Consider the following 16,459-nt stretch of genomic DNA (forward strand, 5'->3'; position numbering starts at 1 on the left):
AGAGCCTTTAGCTAAACGCCCAGTAGTTTGCATATGAATCTACTTGAAGTAGCTAAAAAGCTGACACTCAATTTTTAATCTTTGCAAATAGGAAATATGACTAGTCCACAAAAGCACAGAAGGAGGTTTTATGTTATTCTATATCAATCATTTGTCAAATTGTTTTTTATGTAAGCATAAAAACTCTTTGCACCTTAATTGCAACTCCTCTGCTCTCTGGAAATTCTAGAAGATGATAGGTCAGTTCTTCAACCCTGTTGATGCAGACTCTTTGATTAGAGGATCTCCGTATGGCTTGAACTAAAGCTCGAGTCCTGTTATCAATACTCACTCTTGCAATGATCTAAAGAAGACAAACAGACAACATAAAACTGCTCTTAAGAAATGTGTAAAATTTGTCAAGACTAATTTCAACATGTTACTTTAAGATTTCTCAGAAGCAACGAACAGCATGCTGTACTACAGATCTCCTACAGGTTCCAAATAAGTACTGCTTAAAACATCAACAAAAATGTTTTGAATCTTTATTTAGAAGAAAACTGAATAAAGTTTACAGAAAGAATACACCAAACAAACACATCAGTATCCATTCAGATGGATTTTCAGGGCAATTCTCTGGTATTAAAACCACTGACAAACCATGAACTGTAAAATTACTGTAACTACTAAAAAATAGCACAACTAGATCTGTCTGTATTATGGACTCTATGCATATATGAACCAAATATATGTACCTACAACGCATACACACAGAGGTGTATATATATACTATATATAAACATATAAACATATCTATACTTGCGTAAAACATTTAATACTTATACACAGATGTATCTAGACCTACTTTTAAGTACATAAATATATTTCTAAGTTTACATGTAGTATGCATACATATTTATTAAAAAATTTATTTAATTTTACATATGCACTTATTCATCAAAGTGCACAGAATGAATCAGAGAACACTGGATTGAAAGAGGCCTTAAAGATCATCTAGTTCCAACCTCCCTCCTGTGGGCAGGAAAACCACACATATACTTATATGGAAGTAGAAATACTTATAAATATGTAGAAGCATGTGTACATATGCATGTAAGTATAGGAACAGGTATATAGTTACCTATGTAAGTAAATGTGTGATCTATCTATGCTTAAATATAGGTATATACACTAGTGTAGAATATATACACACTTGTATAAAATATACATAGAAATAATATATAAATTAACACTAAATGAAGACTTGCCTTTTCTCTCTGAAGAGAGAGATGCTTTTCCCTCTCTTCTGCAGTCTTGGCCTCTTTTGTTTTGTCCTCATCACTCTTCTCAGACACTTCTTGTTCTTGCTGTTTACTCTTTTCTGGTGGAACAACTTTTGTATCAGATCTTAACTTTGGAACCAGCCCACCAATATAGCTGTCTACAAAAGCTTGCACACTGTTACTGGGATATGAAAGAAAGTTTGCAATGCTTTTTTTAGTGGAAACCGGGAGGGCAGTATTTGTCTTTTCAGTACCCAAGGTCTCTGCTTCAGGAGCTGAAGTACCTGCTGAATCCACTCTCTTTTCTTCACTTGTTACAGTATTTGCTGATGAATCAAGCTTATTCTTCTCTTCACTTTCAGAGTCCTGTAATAAAGCATTCTTTTTTCTTCCTTGTTCCATAAGAGAATTATTAAAGTAAGAGTTGATATGATCAGCTACGAAGTTGTAAGTCTCTCCAAAATTTGTAGAAAAGTAGCTTACATGAAAAAGGTGGTTTTTACTAGATGCTGAAACTTCTGGAGTTTCTTGCGAAGTGCTGCTTGAACCTGCTAACAGAGATTCCAAATTTTCACTTGCACAAGTGGATTTCCTTGCAGCTGGGCCTCTGTCGCAATCATCCTGACTTCTGACATCTGTAACTTGTTTATCATTTTCTAGATTTGTGCTGATGTTATTTGCATCTGCACTACTTTTATTTGTTTTACCCGAAGTACCTGAGTGGGACTTTAATCGAGCTATCCGTGACACCAGTTCACTGTGAGTGCCAGACACTGCCTTTGAAACAGATTCTATAGTATTCTTAATTCGTGACATGCGAATGCTCACCCTTGTAAGTCCTTTAGAAGAAGAAGTTAAAAGTTTGGAAACTCTGTAGTATAAAAACTCATGGCTATAAATGTACTTGTTATACCAAAACGTTCTGCTCCTGGCCCACTTACACCAAGGCTGACTTGTATGAAAAACTCTCAGGTGTGCACCATGATTTATCCTCCAGCAGGCTTTAGGTCTACAGAAACACAGGTATTTGTTTCTCTGCTTCCACCAAAGACTTTTTGGGTTAATCAAAAAGACTAGGTATGTGTCCAAGGATAAATGAACTGTCATAACTTATAAATAATTGCACCTTCTCTATGTTGCTTTCTACTTCATTCCAAAAAATATGCGTCAATAAATAAGTCCCGTAATGTAGTGTTGTCTGAAAAAGAAAAAACAAAACAAAAACCAACAATGGAAACCCCAAACCAGAAAAAAGTTAAACTAAAATCACAAAGTTGTTCAAAACAGATGAAGCTTATGTATCCTTTTGGTAAAGACAGATAAACATTCCGATCAAATCAAATCAAATCATCTCATGGGAATATCTACTGCTCAAGACATTTGGTAGCTCACCCCAACATTTCAACACACTATTCCCTAAATGCCAGTTTCAGCTCATCTTGAGCAATATGTGACACTGCTCAAAAGCAGTGACATATAGAAAATTGATTGCTGTTTCTTCAGCAAATTATCTGGTGCAGATGCAACGTTTCAAATGTCATTATATTACAACCATCCCTTAGCAGAATTCCTCACAGAAGGGAGGGGAGGAGAAGTGACTCCAACACTTCGAGCACGAAACATGCCCATCCTATGAGCCAAAGGCAGGATATAATCCTTACTCTGCAAAGAAAGGTGCAACTGGTGGAGAAGCGTTTTACACAGCACACCAGAGTTGCGCTGATACCGCAGGCGCAAATCCATTACTTGCCGAAAGAGCAAGCCCAGGCTTCTCCAGTGCCTGTGACAAATGCTGAGAAGGGCTGCCAGGCAGGCACGCAGGCCGACTCCTGCGCAGGCCGACTCCACAGTGACAGCAGAGGTGACCGCCGGCAGCGCCCTCCGTACTTACAGTCTCCTCTGCCTACGCTGCGCCTGTCCCGCCGGGTGACCGCCGCGCAGCCGAGCTGCGGGCCCCACGGCCGGGCCAGCCTATATAGGCACGGGGGCGGCTGCTGTCCTGGGGGCAGGCGCGGGCGCTGTTCCTGCCTTGCGCCATTTCCCAGAAACGCTGCCGAGAGCGGCGGCGTAAACAAGCACCGAGTCCGGGCCCCGCTGTCCCCGGGACACCTTCCGTTACGCGAGCGAGCCCCGCGTGCCCGGCACGCGCTCATCGTGTTCCCCCCGTCCTCAGATTGCCCCACGACCGGGAGGAAATGCGGCCCGACCCGGTGGCGACGCGGGCCGTCCTGGCGGCGGTACCTGCTGGACAGTCGCTCCCGCCTCCCCCCTCTCCCCAGGCCGCCGCCGAGCGCCAGGCAGGGGCCGCGCCCTCACGAGCGGTGCCGCCCCGGCGGAGCGGGCGGGAGGCGGCGGGGCCCGGCACGACAACACCCGCGGCGCGCGGCCGCAGCACTGCGCCTGCGCCTGCCCCGCGCGCCGGAAACAGCTGGGGCGCGCGCCACCGCCCCACGAGCCGCCGCCGGGCTTGGGCGGGGGGGGGGGGGTGGGTGACGCGAGACGCTCGCGGGTCGGGCGCGGGCAGCGCGAGGACCGGGGCGGGGCGGGGCTGCTGCGCCTGCGCGAGCGCCGGGGCGGGCGGCGACGTGCGGCGCGGCACGCGGGAGGGCGGGGCGGCACCTCCTCCGCCCGCTGAGCGCCCACGGAGCCGCCGAGGGCGGACGGGTTGGAACAGGAAGGATTATCCGGTCCTGACTTCCCGCCCACCAGACCAGGCTGCTCAAAGCCCCACCCAGCCTGGCTTTGAGCACTGCCAGGGTCAGGGCATCCGCATTCCTGGACAATCTGTTCTGGTGCTTTACCACCCTCACAGGAAAGAATTTTTTCCAAATATCCAACCTGAATTTCCCGTCTCTCAGTTTGTGCCCGTTACTCACTGTTCTGTCGCTATAGTTTCTGTCCTTTCCAGCTTCCATGTCGGTCCCTTTCAGGTACTGGAAGGTGCTTTGAGGTCCCCACACAACCTCCACGCTGAGCAGCCCTTGCTTTCTCAGCCTGCCTTTGTAGGGGAGGTGCTCCGGCTCCTTTACCAGCTTCACGGTAAAGCATGCTGGCCTTGCTGCAAGGGGCCATGGCCTTATGTGGAGGGCCCCAGAGCTGGATGCAGCGCTCCAGGTGGGTCTCGCCAGAGCAGAGGGGCAGAATTCCTTCCCTTCACGCTGCTGCCCGCGCTGCTTTTGGTACAGCCCAGGACACGTCTGGCTTCCAGGTCAGACACAGCACAGCAGGTTGTGCTCCACACTGCTGGCAGCACTGGGCTCTTGACCCTGTGAGCAAGGGGCTGGGAAGAGAAGGACCCCTACCCAGCATCTGTAGCTCCTCAGTGCAGGTGCCTCGGGAATATGCTCCCCCCCCCCCCATCTCCTGCTTAATGGGAACGATAACAAACATGTTTTTCATGGGTTTAACAGGGTTAGGGGGCACCTTGGTCTTCCCCAGCCGGGCTTCAGAGCAGCAGCAGGCCCTGAGATTCCTGACTGCATGGCCTGCCTGAAACCCAGTCTTGTTGCCAAAACTTCAAGTGACAGTGGCAAGAGAGGATGGATGCGCTGTGTGATCAGGTGGAACAATGGATACCTTACGTAAGGGTTTAGAAAGTTGCATCACACTCATAGTTTCAGATCCCAGTTGTCTGCTTCTGTTCTTCCTCACAAATAAAGAAGTAAAATCAATTTTCTTACCTTGCATTTTATTCACCAAAGAAAAATTTATATTCCTTACATATTGTAATTTTTATCATGTATTTTTTATAAATTGAACTGGTTAAATTCTCCACGTCACCCAGAGCAGGACATCCCTTTCTGGATACCAGGTGCCCAGCAAAGTCACTCTGTCACTACCTTCCTCAACTGGTTTGGGAGAGAAAATAGAACAAAGGGTTTGTGAATTGAGATAAAGACAGAGAGAGATCACTCACCGTTTACCATCAAGGGCAGAACAGACTCAGCATGGGGAAATTAGTTGAATTTATTACCAATCAAATCAGAGTAGTGTAATGAGAAATAAAATCAAGTCTTGTAGTAGTCCACAACCTCAGGATCATGTCCAGAGAAGACACAGAGTTCTGGGGACCAGCATGGAACACCAACGAGATGGGCTTCTGCTCATGAAACCATTTATTCAGCATGGGAACAAACTCAGGTCCAGAACCGAGAGCCCTGAACAGAGGCACAGCAGGGGTTTTTGAGGGACAGAATTCTTGAGGGTCTCCACCTTTGAGGGTGGAGTTCAGGGTCAGGGACCACTAGCAACAGAACAAGAGAGAAACCCCCAGGGATTCAAACCCAATCAGAACTCCTGGGCTGCCCTTCACAAGGGGTTTGGGGTGGGGTAACTTCATCCAAGGCTCATATACCCATCCCCCAACACAGGGGGTCAAAATTCACACAACCTCCTTACCACCATGCCTCTACTTTAACAATGCTTGTCTGAGACAAACTCTGCCTCCCTGAGGCACCTCACAACAAAGTCTTAGAACTTTCCTCCCACCACTTCCTTCTTTCCAGGCTCAACTTCACTCCCAGATTCTCTCCCTGATCCCCATACAGCAGAGCAGGGGGATAAGCAATGGCACCTGCAGTCACTTCAACACATACTGTCTCTGCCACCCCTTCTTCCTCAGTGGGAGGACTTCTCAGCCCTTCCCCTGCTCCAGTGTGGGATACCTCCCACAGGAGGCAGTCTTCCACAAGTTTCTCCAGTGTTAGTCCTTCCCATGGGCTTCAGTTTTCACAAACTGCTCCAGTGAGGGTCCCTTCCTCAGGGTCAGTCCTTCTGGAACAGACTGCTCTGGTGTGGGTCTCCTGCAGGGGCACAGGTCCTGATAGCAAACCTGCTTCTGCATGGACTTCTCTCTCCATGGGGCCACAGATCCTGCCAAGAGCCTGCCCCGGTGCAGGTTTCCCATGGGGTCACAGCCTCCTTCAGGCACCTGCCTGCTCTGGCATGGGATCTGCCAGGACCTCCAGGGGAATCTCTGCTCCGACAACCTGGAGCACCTCCTCCCCCTCCTTCTTCACTGACCTCAATGCCTTCAAAGTTGTTCCTCTCACATATTCTCACCCCACTCTCCCAGCTGCTGTTGTGCAGAAACTTTTACGCTTTCTTAATATATTTTCATGGGGGAACTACCACCATTGCCAATGGGCTCAGCTTTGGCCAGTGACTGGTTCATCTTGGAGCATAGGGGAGGTTTCTGATGTTTTTTTTGTAGGACCCCTGTAGGCCCACTCCCAACTGTTCCCCACCAAAACCTTTCCACTTTAAACCAATGCAATGCCAATTTTACGCTCAAGACATGTCACTTCCTTGGTGAAGTACTCAGTGGCCACAAACAACTCACGAGCCACATATTTTTAGGATCCTTTTGCACACTACAGTGGCAGCTCATACCTAGATGCTCATCCGTTGCTTACAAAATGTTTCCAGAGTTGCTGCTTTCTGTCCTGTTCGGCAGGTAAGGTCTGCCTGCCTTGTGTGTGGAGTACTACACATCCAGTTGTATTATCCAGTGGTGGTATACTCATATTTTTTTTATTTATATAGATTTATATATTATATAATATTATATATTAATATATGGATTTATATACTAGCCTTAAATTTATCAAAGTATTTCATTTTACATGCTTAAGCTCATTTTAAAACCAAATGTTTCAAACAGTAGTGGGGTCTGCCCTAAATGCCAGATGCAGCTAAGCAGGGAGGTTTCGCTGCTTCTTGATGTATGAGTTACTTCATGCAAAAGCTTGAATACTGTTATAAGAACAACATGGTACAGATAGTTTAGAATGTATAGCAGCGTCAGCTTAAGCAGCTTCCCTGGGTGTGTTTGTTCTTCTGTAAGCCCCAGGGCTCTAGTGTTTTTCTTAGTGTGCTGAACTGAGTTGGATCTCATCAGATGACTTAAGAAGCAGTGGCCCATCTGAAGCCACAGTCTGAGCTGGCTTCAAGCAGGGTAGCTTACTTTCTTACAACAACAAAAGCTAAGGCAACAAGACCTACAACTTCAGTAAGAAGGAAGTTTGCACATGATAAGCCACGGCACATCCTGCCTCTCTTTGACTGGCAAATAAGGTGCTGGAAGTAGGAGGCAACTGATCCCTTTTAGCTGCACAAGATTCCTGCCTAAACAGTCACACTTTATCCCATAATCTCGTTGTAAAATTCTCTCCTGTGCCTGCTCAGACATTCGTCTCACCACTGGGATATGTACAATGCTGTATTTATTCATATTATTCGTTCTCTGTTAAGGAAAAGATTCGAGGATTTCACATTTCTGGTCTAATCAGAGACCCATGTGTTCTTGCCACATCGCTGTCCACAAGGAAGAGCAGACCTGTCTGATCTGACATGTTCAGAGGTGCATGATTCAGCAGCTTCTCAAAGCAACCATGAAACAATACAAAAGAACTGAAAAACACTGGACAGGAAAGTATGTATTCCCAGGCACAAATTCTGCACCTTCTCAAACATTTTGCCAATTTAGTATTCTCTTTACTGTACTAATGACATTAAGAAGAAATTGTCTCAAATTTATTTAAAACATAGACTAATTTTATAAGCTCTCTTAGTAGTCAGATGAGGTCATTCTGTTTGACTAAATACTACCTTTTAGATAAGAGAGATGAATCCACATATGGTATTCAGACAGCGGCCAAGTCTGTTTGTAGTTGTTTTCACATAATATAGTTATCATCTCTTTTAAATAATTTTGATATATATTTAAAATTTAATAGGATGTATATTAACTATTTAAAAATACTTCCATTTCAGTACTTTCCATGGGAAGTATCAAGGGAGAAACCTGCTATTATTGATGTTTTTTTGTTGATCTTTATTAGGTTGCATACACAGCACTCAAGCTCTTTCAGAGTGGTCCCTTGAAACACGATTGTTTTCTCTTTAGGACAACACTGAGAGTAGTTTGATTTTAATGCATCCTATGTCTGTTACTAAATTCAAAAAATCAAAGGCTTTCAAAGCTTTTTCTCATTATACCTGTTAACGCATATTTTTGTAGGTAGGATGAAAACTTGTAAATCAAGTTACACATAAATTGAGGTGAATATTTCTGTTTTAAAGAAAGAGCGTTCTTTGGTGTATGTGTGATTTTTGTCACATTGTAGCCAAAGAATTGTGCTGTCAATAGTTCAGGTGAGTTAACTGTATTCATTTATATGAATGCATACTTTTCAATGCCATTAATTATTTCTAACATTTATATTTGTATGTTTGTCTTGGACTGTTGCTTGGAGAGAAAGTCATAATGGGTTATGAGGCAGTTTGATAAAAATTGGATATTTAGCAGAAATAATGGTTCCAAAATTTGTCAGTCTAGTAATCTCACTCTTGAGCTACGAAATATGGAAGATTTATTTTGAGAAAATAGTTTTGCACATACTGTCACTGCATGCTTGATGAATGAATAGCACTTTTATGTATACCCTGAATTTTTTTTTACTTACAAAATTGATTATAGATGTTATTCTGAAAATACAAATCAATCACCTAAAAGACTTAAACAAACTTTAAAAAAACCCCAAATATTTCAAAGCACTATGACAAATTAATGTATGTTAGTAGAGAAGTGTTCTGCTAATAATGTTGTCTGAGGTAATTGCTTAAATCTAACTTTTTCAGTCAAACTTTAGGGAAAATTGTTTTGTATTTTCATCAGCATAATATGAAATGGATAAAAGCTGTGTAGTGCTAGCAAATATTTTAGGCTTTGCAAACACAAGTATTCTGCCTCTTAACACTAGATGGCAGACAAAAATGAGAAAACATTCCCTTGTTTTCAGGGATGGAATATTGAATTTACAACTTGAATGAACATTCACTGAAAACTCTCAAAGTAATAAGAATTAAGGAGATTGAGCACATACTTATGACAGCATGAAAAATTTCTGCAACCTTTCATTCAGATGTGTTCTTTGGCACAAACACTTAAAATAATCAAGTGGAACTTTTCCTACATTGTTTTCATATTGCTTTTTTATCTGTTACTTCCCTCTATATTTTGCTCTTGTCAAAGAGCTAAAAATTCTAGGAGCCTTTAAAAGGGTTAAGCAGCTCAAATAAAAGAGAAACTTTCAAAAAAAAACTGTTCTTACCAGGTAGTCACATCGTTTTGAAATTGTCTTCTGTAAATCAAAGATCAGATGATGTAAGACGTTGCAGCTGCTAAGTATCTTTGCCTTGCATCAGTTATCCAATGTAATTGGGCTGCTTTGCTCCTTATTGTCATTGAATCTTAGACAATAATGTGTAAGTAACATGTTTACTAAGGGGGCAACTCTCTTCATAAAATATTATAAATTAGTGTGCCAAATATTATGTAATCAGTTCTCCTAGAAGCCAGTGAATATTTTGAGTTGTTATCCACCCCCTCTCCCAGATATATCCTTCTGAAAAGTAGGGTCAGAATCCCCAAGATTCTGAATCTCACTTTAAAATGTCAGTTCTAGTTAATCATGATGTGCATACACAGTACTAGAAACATAACAAATCCCACCTTGTCTTTCTTTCTCATTGCTTGTACTGTGGCTGCAGAGATAGAAAGCCAGGCTAGCTATTTCCAGTGCTGGCAACTTTATGGACTGAAATCAAAAAAGACCCAAGTTATTCCCATGGTATTTTCCCTGATGGAGTTCTTCCAAATGAGAAAGGTAAATGGACTGGAATGGAAGGGTAGGTGCAAAAGTAAGTATGACTTGTCTGTTTCACAGTTAGAAGGTCAGCCACAGAGATGTCCATAGCTTCTGGATTTGGTTTCTCAGATTATTCTCATTACTCTTCATTAGCTTTTGGTATAAAATGTATATATAGGAGCAAATACCAGACTGCAGCACTCCCCTTCTCACAGGAGTGCTTTACCCACAAAGATACATGGCCTTTTTTTTCAAGAGCTTCTTATTGGTTTCGTGAATTCTTATGTTCGTAGTCACCTAGTTTCACCAAAAGGAGAAAGCATTTTCCATTCTGCTTTGCCAATAAGTTGGTGAACAGGAAATTCTCCTAAGAAATCAGAAATGTATATTTAAACCTTCTCAGGCTGAAAATAGCACTGACACCATTTTTTTTGCAACACCTGTTTAAGTATTCCATTGAAAATAATCCTTCCCTAGATACTGTCAATGGCTTCATTCCTGTTCCTCTTCCTTCCTGTTCCTGCTGTTCCTCCTCTCTTCACCCAGGAACCTCCATTTCCTCTCCCCATTTGAAAGCACTAGACAATTTTCAGCCTGTTTCTTGAAGGAATGCTTGTAAGCATCATTAAATGAGTTATAGGCTCTGCATTTTGAATGAATAAAGGTACCTGGCTCTTGTGCAGAGTTAAGACTCTAGATTACCATCAGGACCTGGAATTTAGTGATGTCCTGCTCCATTCATCTTTCTGCTTTGCTAAATCCAAGCATTTTCATGCTTCCCACACCACATAAAGGTGCTTGCATCCCTAAATAAGGGATTCTGCTCAGGGAATTGGTACCTGAAGTCCCTTACACATCTGTCTTTGATTTCCTGTCTCTGCACTGCTCACAGTCAATGATCTCTGCCCTTTTGTGCATTCTAGAAATCCATCTGCCAAAACAGGGGTATACCAATCAAATAATTGTATACTAGATATTAATAATGTAGTTGATTACTTAGAATTTAAAATTCAGACTCGTGTTAGAGGTCATATTATAAATTCCTCTTCAGCCCCCTGTGATTATCATATGAGTCATTCTGTTACCTTTCAGCACTCAAGAAGCGATAGTTATGAATTTTGTTACTGCAGCATCTGTTTGAGAGTGTGGTTGTACAAGTGTCACCCAAGTCTTTTGGTGCAAATGGAAGGAGATCAAAATGCACAGTTTCTTTAGGTCCGCTGGAGTTAATTCACTGTCCACAGTGTTTCCAACTACTTAGTATTGCTGGAGAAACTGACTTGTTTTTATTTACATTGTCTTTTAATTAAATTATTGACATTTGGCTGATCTTTGCTCTGAACCTCTAAGTATTGTACTAGGTACCATCTTAGCATTGTTGTCTTTATTAAAAATCTCTGTTTATCTGTGGAAAAATTGCTTTGCAATTCTTCATCAGAACCGGTTCATCATAGTTCCTTCTCCTAAAGTTATACATTATTTCTCCATTTTTCTTGGCTCTGACCAGCCTTGTGAAGCTTCTTATCTGTCAGTTGTTTTCCATGACCCTGGTGGCAGGTGAGCTATCAGGCCATTTAGCATCCTAATAGAGAACCCAGACTGTCTGGAATACTGCCAATGAAAAAGACAATTTTTGGCAGAAGCCTATGTATGATTTATAATGATTTATTTCTGTCTTAAAATAGCCTGATGGGAGTTGTACAAGAAAGAGTAAAAGCTTTGCACTCTATGGGTAAACATTTTATTAAAGTTGCATGAAATTTTACAGCAGCAATAGGAAAGAAGCATTACTTAGAGAAGGACTTACAAGTTGTGTAAGATAATTCTAGCACCATAATAGGTACATGAATTAAGCAAACTGATTCCAGGCTTTGGACCCAGTAGTACCCTCACTCACTGCTGTCACTAACAGCGGTAAATTCAGAAACTTAACTAAAGAATGGCAATAGCGAATAATAAAGTTCTTACTGAAACAGGTTAAAAGTTATTGTTTCAGACATAATCTCCCTAGGGATTAAAAAGAGGCACGTAGTACTCTACGTAGTTGGTGGTACTGTTTTGTGGTGAGTATCTGGGATGTGCCTAGTTACAAGTCACAGGGGGCCCATACACATTTTTTTCTTCCTCTGGCTTTAATGCCTGTGGCTAATTCCTTCTGGAGGATGCACTCAATTTAGAAAGGTCTTGTTCCAAAATATTGCCTAACAGTAAATATAGTTGTTTGATATGTTGCAGTCCTGCATTCTAAGGCTGTATAGACCTATATTTGTTTTGATGTAGCCTTTAAAGTAAGGCTTTAAGATATTACTAAAGTAATACCCTCTTCCTTTAAATGCACAGTTAATTTCCTCATTTGAGAAATGAGTGTAGTTTCTTATAAAGTGAAAGACATCCAGGTCATGTGTGTGCAGGAGAGCAGTATTTACACACACATAACACATGTACACCAAACACAGATGTGCACAATTCCCTTGTGGTGTATAAACAGGGCTAGCAGGAATAGCAGCAAAATACTGTCCTGTGTTCATTATAATGTTAATTTGAAAAGTTAAGGGTGGTTTCTCGTTCATCTTGACTGGAAAAGGATGAGATTTTGGGTTGTCCTGACATTTTCTGATATTCTTTTGGCTTCACTAAGAGCTCTCCTTCCTGCCCAGAAGTGTTTTTGTCTGAATCAAAGCTTAACTCTTTCTGAGGAATAAAGTTATTGATGCTATTTGTCATTTTGTGTCTCCTTGTGTGGTGACAATGGCATTGGTAGCTGCCTACATTGCATGATTCATTATATACTGTCTGTAACAGTGTCTGTAATGTATTTGTCTTCTGTTGGCACATTGCCTTTAGATGTAATTTTTTAACTATATAGATTGAAGTGCACTTCTAAATCTGGTCCAAAGAACCTTATATATTAATATAACTACTGTATTAATGGTTTGGGTTTTTTTTAAGAATCCAGGACTGCAGGAGATTGTACAGCATTGTTAGGGTGTACATAATTTTAGTACAGTAAAAAAGATTTATGGCAAAGTAGTTTATCCATCATGTTCTGGAAATAAGCACTAATTACATTAGTGATAAATATGGACCTACTTTGCTGTAAATGCATCTGTGCTACAGGCTAAGTATTGAACAGTAATCATGTTTAGCTTTGACTAATTTCCCGTAGGAAAGAATCCATTTGCTAACCATTGCACTACTTTCAGAAAAAGTTTCATGCTACTGATATGTATTTGCATTACTTAATACATCTCCTCAAACATAGTCTTTATCAGTAGGGAAAATTCAATGCAATGCTATGTTGACTCCTTTTTTCTGCCCTAGAATATATTACTAAGTAAGTATTTTATATAAAAAAATATTAAAAAGTGTTTCTACTCTCTTCTTGGTAACTGAATCTTTTACTGCACATTCTAATCCTTTCCTCCCTGTAAGGCCTGTGGAAGATGTTTTTACATTTTAATGTAAATGCAGTGTAATGTAATATTTGAAAGTAAATAGAGTCATATCAGCACTAAGGAAATAATTTTTGATTTCTCTAAAATCCTCTAAAGATGTAGCAAATCATGCAAAATTTTGGTTTTCATACTTAGTTGGTTTTCAAGACTTGGCAAGTACAGTAACAATAATCTGCTAGCTCTTCACATCTACAGAATCTCACCTGGATTTCTGACATCAAAAGCAGACAGCAATATTTTCTACTTGGTCTTTTTTTAAATAGGAATGTTTTAGAACTTGCTTATCCATTCCAAAGTAAAAGACTGCAGACCTATTCCTTCATAAGTTGCATTGAATAAGTAATGTCTATCAAAAATTAAATGGTTTCTGGGTTTTAGAAAGTGGTCAAAGGCATTTAACCCTAAAATGCACATATTTCTGCTTCAGCATATATTCCTCACCTGTCTTGGCAAAAAAAAATTCAATGCACTGCAATTAATGCAGTTTTTGGAAGACAAAGATTGTGTGGGACTTGACACACACAGGTCACATGGAATTCATAGGTCAGGGGAAGTGTTTATTGCCCACCAGCTCAGCGCTCCCCAATCACCACACATGGAACATTTCCTGTGGTCCTGGAGCCCCTGTACAGGAAAGGTGTTGATGAGCATGAGTGAACTCAGCATAGCACTGTGAAGATGGTCAGAGAGCTGGGAGATTTAGCCTAGTGAGGGAGGCTGAGTGAGCTGGGCTTGTGCTCTGCACCAGGGGGTGCAACAATAAAGAGGGTGGTAAAATAGCAGTTTTCTTAAGGTAGGGTAAACCCCAGAAATATGGATAGTGAGGAAATCTTAGGTCTCTTCCAATGCTGGGAACTCCATTTGTGTACAGCATCAGATCTTCCCCTGCATAGATGCCATCTGTGGAAGGGTTTCTCCTTCTTCCCACAATGTGGAGCCTTTTCTTTTCTGCAGCAAACAATCACATGTATTTTCTCCTGACAGGCTGGGATGTCATATCATTCAAAATATTCACCACTGTCAGCAAAGGCTTTAAGTACAAGGCTCAGTAGAGCAAACATGTCCTGTTCAAGATCAATAACTGCTTGAATACAACATTTTCCATAATGCTCTCAATGTATCTTGCTCAGCCTGGAGGAGAGACAGCTTCAGAGGCACTAACAGTGCCTCTGCAGTGCCTAGGAGGATGCTGGCAAGAGGTCCAAGCCGGGCTTTTACTTAAGTCGTGCCAGAAGTATGAGAGATGGGGAGGATCTGGTGACACATAAGGAAAACTTTTTTACAATGAAAATAGGCATTTGTAACCAGTTACCCAGGGAGGTTTGGAGTTCTAAGCTCTTGATGGTTTTCAAGACCTGACTGGACAAACTCTGTGTAAAGTGCTCTGAATTCTGTGTTGTGTCTGCCCTGAGCAGCTGTGTGATTCTGAAATTCAGAGCAGATAGCTAAATTGGAGTGTTAATCTGTGAGCTGGATCTCTCCTGTTAGCTAACTAACAAAGATTAGATGAAAGTCCACTGAGAAGTTCAGCAGAATTTAATTACAATAATTTAGGAAAAGATTCTAACTTGGACAGATGCAGTTTGGAATAAAGCAAAGATGGGTAATAGGACGACATTATATTGGCATAAAATAAGACCTAAGGCTACTTACATATTTTCATCTGTTAATTTTCTTTTTTCAGCAAGTTATATTCCCAGAGTGGATTAAATTTCAATTTAACATTATCCTGACTATCTGCTTGCATGGATGAAAAAGATTGAAAGGGCACAATTATAAAGTTATGAAACAATTAACATATACTGAACTGATTATATGCAAGATGGAATAGAGTCTTAGATCACTAGGACAATTTGTACAGGGAGGGCCACCACCCTTTTTATAAACATAGTGAAGGCTACTCGTTTCACAGAGTGCTTGCCCTTTAGACTGTGTCCACATGCTGGTCTGACACCTGGGCTGTTGCCCAGACACTGTGTGCTGTGTGCATGTGTAGACTGAGGAAGAGTTGTGTGTTCCTAGGGGTTTTGTTGGACCTTCTAGGTATAGCTGATAAAACACATTTTCCTGAAATATATATCTACCCATACCTTATGCATTGTGAAAAAGTCATACAAATAGGTATGATATTCTGGTTAATCTTCCAGCAGTATCCCAGAATTGACTCCTGTTGCATATACTGAGATTTTTGCATATAATTTCTTGATATTGAAATATAATAATGAATTATGAATATGTTTATCTTCCATGCCTGACCCTGAATTTATATTCTCTACAACATGTTCCTGTTTTAACCCACTTAATCCTAGCTCTGCCAAGATGTACATGTTTACACCATAGCTTGCTGGAAGAATTAAAGATTCCACTTGGCTTTTTAAGTTGTGGAATGAAAATGGTCAAAGTAAATGATTTTGGAGCACACACTTGAAACTTAGTCTTCATCAGAAGACAGAACCTGAGATCAGCCCAGCTGCTCTCCAGTGCAGTGTTTGCCATCAGCAGCATTTCCAGGGATTTATTATTTGTAGCCAATTCAATTACTCGTCAGCAAGTTGCTGGGTGAAGGGAGAGTGAGGGTTAAGGCAAATGCATTTGTTCCCTTATGGTCTTGTTATGCCTATTTCCCACTAATTGAGATAGACTCCAAATTAAGGGGGAAAACTAAAAGAAAACAACCTCAGGAATCCAAGCTTCCTACAAATAGGCCTTAATATAGGAAAAAAAAAAATCAGGTATATTAGATTAAGTTGTTGTTTTTCATACTCTTTGCAACACAGTCTTAGAGAAAAGCCTTTGTAGACTCAGGCAGCTGCAGCAGTGTTCAGCCAAGTCTAGATTAGGGATACATACAGCTGCTGTCAGTGGAAAAGTTTCCCGAAATTGTTCAGCTTCCCTGTTGTCTGTTCTCATAGTCTTACCCTTCCGTGAGCTATTAACATCCATTGCACAGTGGCGGATAAGGGGGAAAGAGGGAGAGAAAAGAGGTGATGTAGGTTTTATAAACTTTTGTAGTCTACCTCAGCATCCTGTTTATGAATTTTTCCCTTCACCTGTTTGTTGGTACATGAAAACCTTTAGTGGCAAAGAAGTG

General features: G+C 41.4%; 1 protein-coding gene across 3 annotated transcripts in view; it reads right to left on the bottom strand.

The window, feature by feature from the left end:
• The window catches only part of LOC131592261 (calcium-independent phospholipase A2-gamma-like), a 37,767-nt gene extending 34,103 nt beyond the window's left edge, over positions 1-3,664 (bottom strand). The window contains exons 1-3 of one of the 3 annotated variants that reach the window (XM_058863659.1): positions 3,504-3,664; positions 1,248-2,460; positions 194-343 (exon numbers count right to left, since the gene is read on the bottom strand). In XM_058863659.1, coding sequence (XP_058719642.1) covers positions 194-343; positions 1,248-2,369 — 1,272 coding nt within the window. In that variant the 5' untranslated portion in view covers positions 2,370-2,460; positions 3,504-3,664. Of the gene's footprint in view, positions 1-193; positions 344-1,247; positions 2,461-2,923; positions 3,118-3,153; positions 3,356-3,503 lie in introns of those variants that run through there. The other 2 variants (XM_058863658.1, XM_058863660.1) reach the window with 2 other exon arrangements.
• Between the last annotated feature and the right edge of the window lie 12,795 nt (positions 3,665-16,459).

The sequence above is a fragment of the Poecile atricapillus genome, chromosome W (assembly GCF_030490865.1).
Source record: "Poecile atricapillus isolate bPoeAtr1 chromosome W, bPoeAtr1.hap1, whole genome shotgun sequence".
Taxonomy (NCBI): Eukaryota; Metazoa; Chordata; class Aves; order Passeriformes; family Paridae; genus Poecile; species Poecile atricapillus.